Source organism: Anopheles maculipalpis, chromosome 2RL, assembly GCF_943734695.1.
Source record: "Anopheles maculipalpis chromosome 2RL, idAnoMacuDA_375_x, whole genome shotgun sequence".
Classification (NCBI taxonomy): Eukaryota; Metazoa; Arthropoda; class Insecta; order Diptera; family Culicidae; genus Anopheles; species Anopheles maculipalpis.
In genome coordinates, this window is record NC_064871.1 from 52,120,026 (window position 1) to 52,136,242 (window position 16,217).

At 41.7% G+C, this 16,217-nt stretch overlaps 3 protein-coding genes across 3 annotated transcripts; 2 read left to right on the forward strand and 1 right to left on the reverse strand.

Annotated features, from left to right (window-relative positions):
* Positions 1 to 684: 684 nt before the first annotated feature.
* On the reverse strand, positions 685 to 2,871 carry LOC126559763 (kanadaptin). The gene is made up of 3 exons (XM_050215937.1): positions 1,781 to 2,871; positions 1,571 to 1,707; positions 685 to 1,488 (listed from the first exon to the last, which is right to left on the reverse strand). Exons 1-3 carry the CDS (start codon positions 2,868 to 2,870, stop codon positions 685 to 687), a joined length of 2,031 nt encoding a protein of 676 aa, XP_050071894.1. The 5' UTR covers position 2,871.
* Positions 2,872 to 4,366: 1,495 nt separating this feature from the next.
* Positions 4,367 to 5,139, forward strand: LOC126558988 (uncharacterized). The gene is made up of 2 exons (XM_050215080.1): positions 4,367 to 4,584; positions 4,673 to 5,139. Exons 1-2 carry the CDS (start codon positions 4,368 to 4,370, stop codon positions 5,134 to 5,136), a joined length of 681 nt encoding a protein of 226 aa, XP_050071037.1. The 5' UTR covers position 4,367; the 3' UTR covers positions 5,137 to 5,139.
* Positions 5,140 to 6,154: 1,015 nt separating this feature from the next.
* On the forward strand, positions 6,155 to 7,038 carry LOC126559111 (ADP-ribosylation factor-related protein 1). The gene is made up of 3 exons (XM_050215222.1): positions 6,155 to 6,282; positions 6,369 to 6,793; positions 6,877 to 7,038. The coding sequence occupies exons 1-3, from the start codon at positions 6,190 to 6,192 to the stop codon at positions 6,962 to 6,964; spliced, it is 606 nt and encodes a 201-aa protein (XP_050071179.1). The 5' UTR covers positions 6,155 to 6,189; the 3' UTR covers positions 6,965 to 7,038.
* The last annotated feature ends 9,179 nt before the right edge of the window (positions 7,039 to 16,217 follow it).

The window sequence follows — 16,217 nt, forward strand, 5'->3', positions numbered from 1 at the left end:
TCGCCCGTTTTGCAACGGTTACGGTTACCATCAATACACAATCAGGGCACAAGAGCAGGTTTGTGTGTTTTGCTGCGCGGAACAAATACACTACATTCGATGCAGCATGGACGGACGGGTCAAAACTGCGGCTACTGAAATGAAAAAAGAAAAACACACGCACACTAAACATTCATAACAAAACAAATGCAGCTGGCCAGTGAGCCGCAGTTATGAAATGTCAGACATGTATGTTGCGTGTATGGCATGTCGGCGTAGAACCAGACGCAGGACACATTTCTTCACAATAAGCACATGAGTGCGAAAAACTACTGATCAATGGTTTTGATAAACATTTTATTAACACATTAAAAATGCTTATAAATTCATATTCATCTAACGCTTGCCAGCGTTGTACTTTAGGCTTGTGGGACAGAACCAATGTTTTCGTTGTAGTATAAACTCTAGAGATCAGATGTATTTGAATGAGAAAATTCATCAAACAAACAATTCTTCGTATTTCTCGGATACTGTACTAACTAGTTTCTAGAACGTGGATAATTTGAATTTTAACCGAACCAACAAAAAATCTAAACTACCACAGAGATGCAAGAAAAGTATTTTAAAATTAAATTGCATTCAATTTTCAAGATAGCTGCAATTTACTTTATTAACCAGTGCTGCGTCAAGTTACCGCAACTACATTTAATATCCGTACTTTTCATTTAACGAGGTTCTACCATCACCAGTCTGACCGGATGGCGGTACCCATTCGACATTTTTATCCTCGCTTGCCATCTCTACCGTATCGTCAATATCGACATTTTCGCGAGTTTTCTGACCTCTAAGACGGGTCCGTTTTTTCTTACTATCAGCAATAGACGTGCTGTCGCCATGGCCACCAGCACCTGCAGCTTCGGATACAACTTTCGGCTCTGCACTCGCCGCCAACGATCGTTTCCCCAAATTGTGTTTACTGCTGCTCGGCTCTCCTAACTTTTCTTGCTTTAAACGATTAATTGTGTCATTGCTACTTGCAACATTGTCGTCCTGAGGTTGTTTGGGAGACTTTTCTAGCACTGGAACGATTGAAGAAGCTGGCTCTGCCGGTGGAGGATCGAGATCAGCATCCTTTTCAGCCTTAATACTTGATTCCCGGATGCCGAAAGTGTTGCTGAGCTTGGTTCGCTTACCGAACAGTGGCAACATTTGCCGCTTGGTATCGGAGGTACTCGGCTTATTCATTCCAATCTTGTCCAGATCGACCGGCTTTGTCACTTCGATGAGCTTCTTTATCTTTTTAAGCTCGCTGTTTAGCTTCACTTGCTTCTGGCGCAGCCGTCGAATTTCAAACTTGTCCACGGTTGTGTCTTTAGCGAGATTGCTTAGAAACTTTTCCACGTCGTCGTCGTTCTCTGGCAAGTGTGTTTCCTGTTTTATCAGGCGAGCATTTTGTATTTTACATTCATTGGCCTCCAGACAGTCGAGAATGAGAGCTTCCTTATGGATCTGTAAAGATGTGGCTTATTATTTTTCTTTTATTTTAACTAAATGCTCAGACACAATCGAAGAAGTATCCTGTTAGCCTTACCAAATCTGCAAATGTATGTGTTTGCGGATTCATTGCTGCTTGTTTCCGCTCTCGCCGTTCCTCGACTGCTCCCGTCCGATCCATAAAATCGTCATCATCATCTGAATCCGATTGCTTCCGGAAACGTCGCCGCGGTTCTGAACAAAAAAAAAAGGTTTTTATTGTTGAGTCTGTGTCCCAGAGAATAAATCGAGCATTTTGCCTACTTACCATGATTTGCCTGTCGCAATTTACCGTACCGATCTAGTATGCGACACGCTTCCATAGCACACTGGATGACAGCTTCCTTCTTTTTGCCCTTGTGCGTTGCCTCGGCTACGAGCGGTTGCCCATCAGGACCGTCTATCGGCAGCTCCACCTTGCAACGGTACGTGCCCGCCGATAGCTCCTCAACGTTGTAATCCAGTTCGTGGCCTTCCCGTTCAAAGTAGCCGCGCAACGTTTTCTTTGGGTCGTTCAGAAAAAGCTCTTCGTTGTTTGATGATGCGTACGGATTTTCGGTCAGATCGGTTTCCTCATCGGCGTCCTCCGCCATACCCCATGTGATGCCTTGCTCTTCCTTCAGCTTTTCAACGCGTTCCTGTTCTTTGCGCGTAATTTCATCGATCTCTTCACGTAATTCTACCTGCTTCTGTCGGCGAACTTTCATCTCCGTGATGGTGACATTGCGCGACGATTCCTCGTCATCTTCGGAAGGCCCTTGGAAGATGTAGGTACGCGAACTCGACCCTAGCTTTATCATGTACCCGACTCGAACACGAACGTACGTGCGTACCGGGATTTGTTGTTTGTTTAAAAACGTACCATGCGTACTGTTCAGATCGTACAGATACCAACCCGGTTCGATCGATGCATGTGCCGGACGATTTGATTCTTCCATCTCCTCCTCCTGATCCTTCTTTGCCGCAGCCGTACTATCTGTGCCTCGGTACTGGAGGATGGCGTGATACCGGGATATGGTCGGATGGGCCATATTCACGTCACAGTTCGGCAAACGGCCAAACAACCAAAACGGTTTATGCTGTAGCTGTTTAATCTCTTCGATGATGACGCCGTTTTTTTCCACCTCGAAGCTGTACTCTTGCGCCGGGTCACATTTGCGGGACCATCTTGGTTCTTTGTACGGTACGGGAGGAATTTCTACCGTGTTTTGTTCGAATTGTTCCACGCTTTGTGGTTCAGCCGTGGTCGGTGGCGGTATGTTTACTTTCGGAACCGACGCTGGCAACACCGGTTTTCGGAGCTTTGTTAACAGCTTTTCGTCAACGCTCGGTACCTTGAAGGCTCCACTTTCTGCCATTTTGCACCTTACCAACGGACAACTTGGAAAACCGGAAAGGTAATGTTTTCCCGATTCCGGAGAAAAAAAGTACTATGCAGCTTAATTGCGCCGGAATGCTTCCCTTCAGAAAACAATACACAGCGAGCAAGAAAACAACACTCGTCGTCCGTTTGTTTAAACGCCAGTGACAGTTGAAATCTGACAGACAAGATGGCGTTAAAGAAAGAGAGAGGGAGAGAGATGAACAATGTGTGGTGTCTATTTCAATTTTATATTTTGTTTTCAATTAAAAGCAACATCGCAACATATTATCAATTATAGTGCTTTGGTTTGCATTTAATGTTTTTCCATGTAAAGCATAAGTTTGCAAAAGCAATTTAATGGTGTTGGATGTGGATTGTAATTTGACCCGTGAGTCCGCACACTGTGACAAAAGCGATCGTGCACGCAGCCTGCAGTAGGATATTTGCTGGAGCAGAAGAGCCAGTCAGCAAGCGGGGTAAAAAGTGAAACTACACCGATCAAGTGATGAACTATCCAGAAGCAAGTGTTAAGATAATAAACTTTCCGTGAAAACTATTCTCCAATGTGTGCACCAGTGTGATCGTACCCTGTACAAATTTCACCGAGGAAGCTAGTGAACAGAAGCTTTGTAACAGCGAAATGGTGCTACGTTTTCAGCTATGCAGTAGTGTACGCCTTTGATGATTGAAGCATCAGCTTTACAGCAAAACTGTAAAGAAAGCTACAGTAAGGTAAGCTGCGCACTGTTGGCATAACATTATTGAAGCCAAATGGGCACTGTGTAACGTTTAAAAAGCGAAGCATGTTGCCGTTCTGTGCATCATACAGTTGCAGGACCAAAATGCCCATACGAATGTGCCACTAACAAAGAGAATCTTGGTCGCCAGTGTTCGCGTTTTATCGTGCTATGGAATTGGGTCCAATAAATGTCAATAGGCGCGTATGGTGTCGTGAAAATCGAACGCCATGAACTCTGGCAGAAGCAAGAAGCGATGATCGTGTGAAATCGTTGTGTTTTATTTTCTCATGCATTTCCATGCGTATCGATCGGGGTGCTTCCTCACTTTATTATGTTTGGTTTTTTTTCTTTTGATTTCTCACAAATTGTTATTAGTCCACCCTCGGTATATTGCAGGCAAAATCCTAATTGAAGCACCCTACAAATACACAAGAAGGCTCGAAAGAACATGTGAAATTATGAAAACATATCGTTTCCTTTGTGCTAACATGTACAAAACACGTCTTATTACTGCTGGACAAGGTTACGTCCGCTATAAATGTACCGGTGTCCGTACGTGCTTCTAATGTCTTCTTCGGTAGCCCTCCGTTGAAGGTTTATCCCTTCCATTTGTTCTATACGTTTAATAAGTGTTTCCCCTAATTTGTAATTTTAGGTATAGGAAGTGACGCATTTCCAATCCACAAAGCTCGCTGCCAAGTTGATCTTTAAACACCCCTAGGTAAAGTGCCAGACGAAAGCCAACCGCAACCATGAGCCTAAAAACACGCAGCATCGTGTTTGTAACGTTCTTTACCAGCTGCCTGATCGTTGGACTGCTTGTGGCCAGTCTCACCACCAACAACTGGATACAGGGCAGTGCTAAGCGGAGAAATTTTACCGAATCTAGCGGTCAAATCAATTTCGGACTGTTCCAGGGCCATCGACGTTTGAATGTTGGGTTTGGATTGAGGGATTACAAAATTGATGGTAAGGATACACTTGATTAAATGCATTAAATCTACCGACAATAGTGCGTTGATGAGCATTTTCCCTTTTCATTCTTTTCATTCGTTAGTCCCGGCAATGATTCGCAATGAGCCGGATGTGATGAGTTACTGGTTATGGCTTGGTTCAGCCCTTGGCACCGGTTTCGGTATTCTAGGAGGCGTGATCACAGCGATCGCATCGGTACTAAAGTCAGCATCCGCTTCGAAGAAAACCGGCACCATGGTAGTGTTGTTGGTGAGCAACCTTTTTACCGGATTCTCCCAAACAATCGCACTTGTTTGTTGGCTCGTACAGTTCTACAACTATCTAACGCACAACGTACTGCTGGCCGAAGATCGTAACAACAACTGGTACAGTACAGGACTGACGATGCTCGGATCAAGCTTTTACTTCATCCCTGCCGGAATTGTGCTAGTTGTGCTGAATTTGATCTTACTTATTGCCGCCACACGGCTCGAACACCGCGAAAGGAAAAAGTTTTTGAATCCGCCTACGGACGATAAAACACAGGGGGCTATTATGCTGTACTGAAGGTGCACACGTCTGTTCTTTAATTGCTTCCTTTATTATTCCTTCTCTTTTAATACTCAACGAAGTGAAATTTACAAAGATAGATGAATTTGTCCTCAAGTATGTAATTACGGTTCTTACATCATGCCATAAGCTGAACTAAAGAGACATTATGAATTCATTGCACGTGAAAATGGGTTGCGTTTTTGGCGATCGGAGCCTCATAGAACAAACCTTTTTAGTACCGTTTTTTTTTAATTTACCATATCAGGGCATGACCTGGATTTAAGCTAAAAGTAAGTTGTAGCATAGATAGAGTTAAGATTTTTTACCACTGGAATTAGAGTATGCTTTTAAGACAAATAATTGCCACCTACTTATAAATTATGAAATAAATGGTAATAATTTTTATTGCTTGCGTAGCTTACTTAGTTGTTCTGAATATAACCTAAGTTTTTCTTTGTATTTGTTCCTCTGTTGGAAATGCGTTTGAGAGTGTTTGCCTTTTTCCTTTCACTTTTGACATGAACGAAGGACTTCAATGATAGGCGAGTAAGGAGTTCTTGAATTGTCCTCGTGATTGTTTCTCTTCCTGTATGTAAAATGTTTCTAAACATCATACAAATTTCCAGATAGAGTACATAGATACATTTCTATGTTTTATTTTGGGCTTCTACATGAATTGAATCACGCATCACTGAATCACGGCACTAATTTTAAATGCAAGTTTATCTTACAAAACGCTTTTGTTTTCAAAATTTAATAAAATCTGGATAAGTAGCCTGCTATTTTCATTTCTTTGATTCCGTAATAAATCTTTACCAAAAGTTAATTTATGATAATTATGGCTTTTGGAAAAAGAAAGTATCGGTACGCTCTTCATCAGTTTTTTTTTTGCGAATTGAACTGTCAAACAGTTTTACCTACACAAGATCCTAGTGTGCCAGTGGTTGCCGTACGTCAAACATACGAAAACAAAAACACGAACGCAATCCACGAACCGCAGAAAGCACAGGAAATTGGGCCCGTATTTAACCTACAGCTTGATTCTGTCTACAGTCAGCATTTGCCAACATGTACACACTACTCAGTGGATTTTACAAGTACCTCACACAAAAGGACGAATACTGCATATTAATCCTTGGCCTAGACAATGCTGGCAAGACGGTAAGCTTTTGTATCGTTCTATTGCGCGTGAAAGTCTGTGTTCATTAACATATTCGTAACATTGCATTTGTGTTATTTGATTGTAGACCTATCTGGAAGCGGCAAAGACAAAGTTTAGCAAAAACTACCGAGGGATGAATCCGAGCAAAATTACAACTACAGTTGGGCTAAACATTGGCCAAATCGATATCGCTGGCATACGGATGAGCTTCTGGGATTTGGGCGGCCAGCAGGAGCTGCAGTCGCTATGGGACAAATATTACTCGGAGTCACACGCCGTCATCTACGTGGTCGACTCGAATGATCGCACACGGATGAGTGAATCGAAGGAGGTATTCGATCGTATGATCAGCAATGAGTATCTGTCCGGGATTCCTTTACTGGTGCTGGCAAACAAGCAAGATTTGCCCGATTGCATGGGTGTGCGGGAAATCAAACCCGTCTTCCAGGAGGCTGGCCATCTTATTGGACGCCGCGACTGTTTAGTGATGCCCGTATCGGCGCTTACGGGGTAAGTGGAGAATGTTTCGCATATGTTGGCCATGCTTGGCATGATGCTACATATTGCCTCTGTGCGCATTGTTTGTTTTCCAGGGAAGGTGTCGATGAAGGTATCAAGTGGTTGGTCGAGTCCATCAAGCGAAACTCAATCGTTCGCCCTCCAAAGACGGAAGACACCTGATCATAATTGGATTTGTCGATTAGCTTTGATTTGCACTTACGTATTTATATTTGTGATATATGTGCATGATGATTAAAAGAAGAGAAGCATACATAAAACCATACTCACGCAATTCTTATTCATTCATTTTATTTGTATTACTACACATACCACATACATATTACTACACACTTACCTATTTTTCTAGTGTTATACTTGCTTATACGAAAAATGTTCAAAACGTAAATATGTTACTCTTTGCACACTTCATGTATTTCCGAAAACGTCTTATGTGTCGAAACGAAAACGTCAGTCGTAAGGAGCATACAGAGGTATGAATTACGTCGAGAACATGCACTATCCAGACTGTTTCTTTCCATGCAGCTGCTGCAATAACGAGTTATAACTTGTATTTACGATCATCGCATCATTTCGCAGCGAAGGGGACTTTCCAGGCTACAAATGGACAGAAACTACGTAGCAAGCTCAAAATTCAATGGAAATCGAATAGTTTTGACAAAATGTTTTGCTTACTCACTAATCACTATACCATATCCATCGTGACTTTCAAAAGCTATCCCTGCTTTTCACAGAATTCATACTTACTTAATTACTTATCTTAGAGTCTAATATTTTTCTTAATAGAATTGAATTAATTTATTTTAATAGAATGTCATCATAAAACATACACATGTCTGAGGAAAGGTACGTAAACAAACCAATCATACTGAATACCGAATGATTGAGTCACTGACATCCGACTCATTCATTGGCGAATGGTACGAAAAGGGGTGCAGCAAATTTTGGATTAGGTGGAAGACGGAAGATCTCCAACAACTCCAGGCGAGAACAAAGTAGAAAGGCTCAGCGACATCACTTGTACCCGGAATGTTGGCCTTATTACGGGAGGACAATGTACCACCAACAACTTGGCCACTCGCGAGGATGGCAGAGGTACACCCAACGGAAAGGAAATTAAGAGACTGGCGGTCAAAATATGCATTATGCCTGTACAAATATGAACTATATGTAGGTAGTTAGGGAAGGCAAAGCATGGTAAAGGAATTCAATTGTTGTAAGAATAATATTTTGGGAATGAATTTGCATTTGGTATTTGAATTTTGAAGTAATTGTTAACTACTAACTATGAATTAAATACTAAATACTTAGTTAAATACTAACTATGAAAAACATGAACTATGAATTAGATAGGAATAAGAATTAGGGTTTAGTTAGATAGAAAATCATGGATTTGAAATAACGATTTGGAAGATGGATAAAAATAAGAATTTTTAGGTGGTCGGTAATATTTGCACCTATGAGTAGGCAACCGACAAACATAGGGTTAATGAGTATTAGTGATAGAATTAGGTACAATAGGACATAGTGTTAGTAGTGACAGTACTTAAGCAAACTACCAATCGAGCAAGAGTGAATCCACCAATGATCCGAAAGAGCTGAGCTGAGAACAACAAGATTACCGTGTATATCATAACGGTGAAGAAAAGTGAAGTAATGGTGCGGTAGGATTTCGCCTCAGTACGATAGCAATACCGGTGAGGGCAAAGAGAAGGCATCAACTTCCATAAAATCGCTAGTAAAGATACAAAAAGAGATACGGGACGTTATGCGACAGATTATTGCGTCGATCAGCTTCCTGCCGTGTCTGGAGGAACGCTGCAGCTTCGACATAATGATGCATACGGAGAGAGACGTTTTCCAACAAATACCCGACAAATATCACTTTATTTAAGATAAATAGAATGTTTCCTCCCTATTCACAAAACTGCCTTAATAGTGCCTTAATTACCTTAATTGGCGGATTTATGTCGATTTTGTCAAAAGGGCTATGAAGCTTATACGTCTGGAAGCTGGAAAATCCATATAAAAAATGCTGGACTGCAACAACTACTGGGGAATTACGGTGTTGAATATCGGCTACAAAAAATTCTCCCTAAACCTTCAGGATAAGCTTGTCCCATTCGTTGACCGGATAGTTGGAAACTATCAAAGAGGATTCCGAAACAGAAAATCTACCATTGACCAGATCTTCACCATGCGGCAAATCTTGGAGAAGATGGCTGAACAGCAGTTGAACTGCACCATCTCTTCATAGATTTCAAGGCCACATATGATAGTACAGCAGAGCATAGCATGAGCTCTTTTGGAATCCCGTCCAAACTGATCAGGCTTGTTAGAATGACCATGACCAACGTCACATGCCAGATGAAGCTGTCTACTATTCAACTTGGCGCTAGAGAGGGCCATCCGTGACACGGAGGTGGAGACTTCGGGAACCATCTTCTATAAGTCAACCCAGATCCTGACATACGCTGATGATGTAGACATCATTGGTCTGCGGCTCTCCCAGGTAGCAGAGGCCTACCAAAAGATCGAATAAGTATGTTGAATGTAATAGAGAAAAATGTTAAGAACTGCAATAAACAAGAATTCATAGAAGGATATACTGTCGGAACAGGTGCTCGATACATGCAGAGGACACATGACATTGAGAATCTCTTAGAAGAGAGACACATCTGAGATGTTCGAACTGTAAACTACATTTAAACAGTAAACTGTAAGAGCATGCAGTAAGTGTCGTTGTGAGTGTAGCAGAGCAAGATGAAAAGCACACAGGGAAGTAGTTACATAAGATTTAGCGAGAAAGATGAAGGTATTCAAACGATAAATCCCATTACCGTTATAAATTCTAGAACGGCCTTTAGCAGAATGAAATATGTCGATCGTTTGGGGGTGATATCTTATCAAAAATGGTAAATTACAAAAACACCATGTTTGAAGGCTACCTTCAAGTTTCAAAACTTTATTTTAATTTAATTTACATCACTGTTTTTTAACATTACTATTATTATCGTTTCGAAATCAATGTAACAAAAATCCGAAGTACGTTAGGCGCTTATCCGTTTGGCTATTGATCTGTGTTTCATATATTCTTTCTCTTTCTCTTTCTTTCTCTCTCTCTCTCTCTCTCTCTCTCTTTCTCTTTCTCTCTATCTTTTTTTTTTCTCTTTTTTCTTTCTTTAAGACTTTCATACACCTTTATAAAACTTTTGTAACGTCCTCACTCACACTTGTGATAAATCCGTCAATCTGAATACAATCGGACATCGCGATGGTGAGCTGTCGTACTTAACATTAAATTAAATGTGCTACACTAACTCCCTCGTACTTCATTCTACAACAAATCTGCGGCTAATCGACTAAATCGAGGCTGGACGAGATCGTTTGACGTCGATATCATTCGGAGAAGTCTTTATCTTGCAAACAGTAAGTCACATACAGGTAAGCATCTCATTATCTAAAGATGGGTCTTCCACCAGATCCGGGAGCATGTACATCATAATTCGCAAGGACAAGAAGAAGATCGTCAAGGACTTCGTTATGCAACGCCAATAGTATGCAAACACCAGTATAAGAATTGCCACCATCGAGAGCTACAATGTTGATAGTTTTAGGTTCTCGCATATGTTGCTTCTGCTTCATGCGGTGGTTTAGTGCTACTTACACCACCTGCCCTCATTCGAGTGAGTAGAAATGGCGAGAGCATCAGATCCCCACGCCATTGACTTCAAGAAGGAAAACGATTCCATAGATCGGACCGACCTATGGAACACCATGTGGCAGTATGGAATGCCTGGGAATCTGGTACGGTTGTTGAGGGCCACTCTCCTGTATGCTGTTTAATATCGCTCTGCACGATTTTCACCTTATACCTCAAATTTCCTGGCTTCGTGGATGACTTTGACGCAACGAAGACACTCAGAGATCTTGCTAGTTCTGACCGTTATAGAGCCCGACTCGGAAGCAGAATATCAGTTAACGGCGACGATCTTGAGCTTGTAGAGAATTTCTGCTACCTTGGTACGATCGTAACTTCGGACAGCGTAAGCAGTGAAATCGTGCCTATTACGTGTTTCATAATTTTCGGCGACCAGCAACACACGATATATCGCAGACTGATATGTCTAGTAGTTCTCAACCAGTACGAATCCTAGAGTATGCTGACGGAGGACGCCAACGCACTGATCCACAAGGTAGCTGAGATATCGTGACGGTAGTCAAAACTGGAAGGATATGATAGTTGGCGCATGTCATGAGGATGCCGAACTCATGCCTTTCTAGGGTCGAGCTTGTTAGCGACCTGTTCAGCAGCGATTGCATGCAGCCGTAGATGGAGGTGCTACCCCTGGACCGTGCCTTTTGGAAACGTATCAGAGACCATGCCATGTCATTACGACGTGTTCAACTTTGGTCATAACGAAGAAGCATGCTAAATTCATCGCTCTTCAAGTAAAGCGGGAAACATGATGTTTGCTTTTCCATTTCCTTTCGTGGCGTGCCCTGAGGTAGTAGCGAGGTAGTAGGTAGTATCGCAGTACTGGATGACAAGTTGTTAAACAACAAACACAATTTCGATAAAAACTTCTCCTTCACCGAAAAGTCAGCATTTCCAGTATCCTCAAACGATATGCGACCGGTATTGCTCAGTATTGATTGGTTGGTTAGTAGGCACAGCATTACGAACTAAGGCACGAACTTGGTATGATTAATCAACAGCGCCTGCAGTAGTCACAAAACTATCTTCTGCACTACATGCAATCCATTGTCGTCTGGGCGGCTGTCCCTCGTCAAATAGCAGAAAGCGACGAGTTCACCAATGGCAGCGGTTGCACTAATTCGTTCGTTTATGGAATCGTCGGATTATAGATAATGATGACACTGATGACAAGTTCGAAGTTTTTTTTCGATAGGAACAATCACGTGTTCTCGGTTGTTGCAAAAGTGCGAGAATTATACAGTTAATTATCTGCTTCGAATTATCCTGCCGATGAACTTAGGGTATGATGCAGTCCCATGTTGCAGATGGCACTCCAAACATGAAAATTCAGCGATTGTGGCACAACTTCCGTGTCAAGGAATCTGCTGCCAGGATGATGTGTCTGGTGTTTGGAGATCGATATCCGGTTTTGTGTTACCATAAGTGACTTCATATATCACGGCATCATACGATCTTACGCCCTCTTCTTCTACCGCTTTATAAACCTCTCTCTACTTCTGTTTCTCTCTCTATTTTTCTGTTCCTCTTTCGTTCTCTCGTTTCCTCTTAACTAAAAGGTAAAAGCAGAAAGGCAATATACTTCTTGCGATTTTTAAAAGATTTTTTTTTAATTTTGTGTTGTTTTGTGCTGCTGCTGCTTTTGTGTTGTTTTGTGCTGACAACTGCTAACTTAGTTAGCAGTTGTCTTTAGGTTTAACGTTATTAAATACGTTTCAGTTCTATTTTATATTTCCACGTGATGTAAAGTTCCTAACGCATTTTTCTCAGTTTTTGTCTTGCAATAGGTCCTGTGTAAACCAAACAATACATTTGTGATTACTATTTAAATGCATTCGAAGTATTCCTATAGTTTTCCTGTAAACATACATTATGGATGTTTTGTTAAATATTCGATAGTTTATGATAGTTTCAAAATTGTATGTCTTCTGTTCATTAAATAGCATTAATTGAATCAAATTAACTAATTCTAGAAAGAAGCTAAGTGTATGGCTGAAGTTTGCAACAGTTAAATATAGATGTTTATTTTATTTTCTTGTTTTTATTTCTTGAGAGACAGTTTTGCCGCACTGCAATGTTAGTTTTCTGGTTTTAAATCCAGGCCATACAATTCATTATTTTTAAATTAACAATTTAAAATTATAACAAGACAAAAAACTACAGCCATTTTAAAAGAATAGCCAGAAATGAGACCACAAACGAAAGCATGAATTTAACGCCCAATCATAGAGCTTTTTTCACAAATCTTACGTGTTTTGGCACACGATTGGATTATTTAATTTTTTTGTTGCTGTTTTTATAGAAGCTTTGGGTCTCTAAGACCTCATTCGCCTTTTTGGTCCACGTTCAGCGAACTTGTGAAGGGTATTAGGATTTAATTGTGGATAAGGATGGACATCGCCTGTCGCCCGTCGTAGTTCGCCATTAATAATAGAGGAGCACCGTGTTAGGATAGCAAACCCTGCAATGTTTGACATTTGCCACCATCGTGGACTCCACTGTATTTCCTTCCTTTGTATTGGCAACACTGAAATATATTAATTCCGATTTGTGCATCTAAAGCGGCAACACGTTTTTCTTCAGACTGCATCACTTTAGGTTATGGGCCCAGAGTAACAAAATGGAGGACGACAAACACGATAAGTTTCTGTTGCCGCTGTTTGATGGCTCTAACTACAATGCATGGAAATTTCGCATGCGTGTGGTTTTGGAAGAGCGCGATCTTACGGTGTGTATCGAATCGGAAGCGGCTGACGTCGAGGAGCTCCATGATGCTGCAGGAGATTCGACAGAGACGAAGGCGCAAAAGGCATTGGCTCGCGAGAAAAGGCTGAAGATGGACAAAAAGTGCAAAAGTTTGTTGGTGTCCAGGATCCATGATTCTCAGTTAGAATACGTGCAGGATAAGGCTACACCAAAAGCTATTTGGGACGCTTTGATTTGTATCTTCGAGCGGAAAAGTATCGCGAATCGGATGTACTTAAAGCGACAACTGGTCGCGTTGCAGCATGAATCAGGAAATCTACAGGATCATTTCCTGAAATTCGATCGCGTAGTGCGTGAATACCGTGCGACAGGGGCAATGATGGACGATATAGAAGTGGTGTGCAGTTTGCTTCTCACTTTAGGGCCCAAATACGCTACGGTAGTGACCGCGTTGGAAACTATGTCCGCTGAAAATCTTAGCTTAGAATTTGCAAAATGTCGTCTTTTGGACGAAGAAATAAAGCTAAGAAGTATGGGTGTGGAACCAGCAACGGGTCAGAGTGAATCATCGGCATTCATGGGTTCGAAGAAACCAGTGAAAAAGAAGAAGATTCTAAAGTGCTACGGGTGTCATCAAGAAGGACACAAGGTATCAGAGTGTTCTAAAAGGAAGCCAAAAGTGAATTTGGCAAACACCGCAACAATTTCTTTCGTCAGTTGTGCTAATTACAATGAGATTCCAGAAACAAACCAAGTGCAGTGGTTCGTGGATTCGGGTTGCTCAGATCACCTAGTGAAAGACAAAGACCTTTTCGAATCGTTAACACCGCTAACAGTTCCAGTGAAAATTGCGATAGCAAAAGATGGCGAAACGATCGAAGCTCGGCATAGTGGAACAATACGGCTTTATTCTGAGGTAAATGGTGTGCGTGTGCCATGTACTGTCAACAATGTGCTTCTTGTTCCGAAACTGCGATTCAATTTGTTCTCGGTATTGAAAGTCGAACAGAAAGGTATGAAAGTAGTGTTCGAGGATGGAAAAGTGAACATATGGGATGATACAAGACTTGTCGCAACCGGTTCGCGTCGTGGAAACTTGTATAGTTTAGATGTGTTCAGTGAAAAGAATAACGAGAACAAATCGTTGGTGGCTTGCGGTCGAATCAAGAAAAATCTAGATCTGTGGCATCGTAGATTCGGCCATTTGAACAACCGACAGCTTGAGCAGTTGATTAGGAATGATTTGGTGAAAGGTTTAGATTCTGTGGATTTAGACAACAAGGACAAAACTGTTACGGTGTGTGAAACGTGCATTGTCGGCAAACAGACGCGTCAATCTTTTTCGACATTCGAAGGAAAGCGTTCATCGAGAGTATTGGAATTAATTCATTCGGACGTGTGTGGACCAATCACTCCTACTGGACGAAACGGCGAGCGCTATTTTGTGACGTTTATAGACGATTACAGTCATTTCGTCATGATATATGTAATGAAAAGTAAGGACGAGGTTCTGGAGTACTTCAAGGTGTATGAAGCGTTAGTGACGGCTAAATTCTCAACAAAAATATCGCGTTTGAGGTGTGATAATGGTGGAGAATACAAAAGTCGTGCTTTTGAGCAGTTTTGTCGTCAGAAAGGGATTGAGATCCAATATACAGTGCCATATACCCCCGAACAGAACGGTACTAGTGAGAGAATGAATCGGACATTAGTTGAACGTGCCAGATCGATGTTAGAAGATGCGAAGATTGATAAACAGTTTTGGGTGCAAGCGATAGAGACAGCTGGATATGTGGTTAATCGATGCCCGACAAGATCGAACGACGGTGATAAAACTCCAGCTGAAATATGGGAAAACAAAAAGCCTGACGTGTCATTGCTACGTGTTTTCGGATGTTCGGTTTTCGTGCACATACCGAAAGAGATCCGCAAAAAGATGGACGCAAAAGCTTGGAAAGGAACATTCGTCGGATATGCACCTACTGGCTACAGAGTATGGAATCCAAAAACGAGATCAATCGTTGTAAGGCGAGATGTTGACTTTTCCGAAATGGAGGCTATAGAAGACAGCAAAAGGGGTGAGTTTTCGACACATTATAACGAAAACGATTTTATTGTTTTAGGAAAAGAGCAGACTGAACCAGCAAAAAGCAACTACGATCAGGACATAGTGGATGTCGTCGATCAGGAGAGCAATGCAAGCGAAGGGCAGTATGAGACTGGTGAAGAAGAAACAAATGAAAATTTACCAGATACCAGACCAGTTCGACAACGCAGTGCTCCTGTATGGCATCAAGATTATGAGGTTGATGCGAACTTTGCTTTGAATGCTCTATCCTACGTGGAAGATACACCTACATCGCTGTCGGAGATTAACGAACGAGATGACCGGACGTTGTGGCAGCAAGCGTTGCAAGAAGAGATCGATTCTTTGGAGAAGAATAATACTTGGACGCTGACAAAGCTGCCAGCAGGCCGAAACATCGTATCGTGCAAATGGGTTTTCAAAGTGAAACCTGGCGACGACGGGCAGCAACCTAGATACAAAGCCAGGTTGGTTGCCAGAGGATTCAGTCAAAAACAAGGTTTTGACTATACCGAGACATATTCACCGGTAGCTCATCTGGATACTATTCGTGTGGTTCTTGCTCTGGCAAATCGAAAAGACATGTATGTAGGTCAAATGGATGTTAAGACCGCGTTTTTAAATGGCAGATTGACAGAAGAGATGTACATGGAACAGCCAGAAGGGTTCGAAAAAGGTGAAGGTTTGGTATGCCGTCTGAATCGTTCTCTTTACGGCTTAAAACAAGCGTCGCGGAAATGGAACGAACGATTTGATGAGTTTGTGAGAAGACTTGGTTTTATTAGAAGCGTAAATGATCTTTGTTTGTATACTCGTGGCTCTGGCGAAATACTAGAGATTATTCTCATCTACGTAGATGATGTCTTGATAGTTAGCTCATCAGAGAAGAGGGTGAAAATAGTAAA

Bases quoted from the DNA above. Each gene is read 5' to 3' on its own strand.
- LOC126559763 (XM_050215937.1), bottom strand. From the start codon at position 2,870: ATGGCAGAAAGTGGAGCCTTCAAGGTACCGAGCGTTGACGAAAAGCTG. The intron at 1,708-1,780 runs GTAAGTAGGCAA...TTTTTTGTTCAG, and splicing joins ATTGCGACAGGCAAATCATG to AACCGCGGCGACGTTTCCGG. The intron at 1,489-1,570 runs GTAAGGCTAACA...ACATCTTTACAG, and splicing joins CACATACATTTGCAGATTTG to ATCCATAAGGAAGCTCTCAT.
- LOC126558988 (XM_050215080.1), top strand. From the start codon at position 4,368: ATGAGCCTAAAAACACGCAGCATCGTGTTTGTAACGTTCTTTACCAGC. The intron at 4,585-4,672 runs GTAAGGATACAC...TTCATTCGTTAG, and splicing joins GAGGGATTACAAAATTGATG to TCCCGGCAATGATTCGCAAT.
- LOC126559111 (XM_050215222.1), top strand. From the start codon at position 6,190: ATGTACACACTACTCAGTGGATTTTACAAGTACCTCACACAAAAGGAC. The intron at 6,283-6,368 runs GTAAGCTTTTGT...ATTTGATTGTAG, and splicing joins TAGACAATGCTGGCAAGACG to ACCTATCTGGAAGCGGCAAA. The intron at 6,794-6,876 runs GTAAGTGGAGAA...TTTGTTTTCCAG, and splicing joins CCCGTATCGGCGCTTACGGG to GGAAGGTGTCGATGAAGGTA.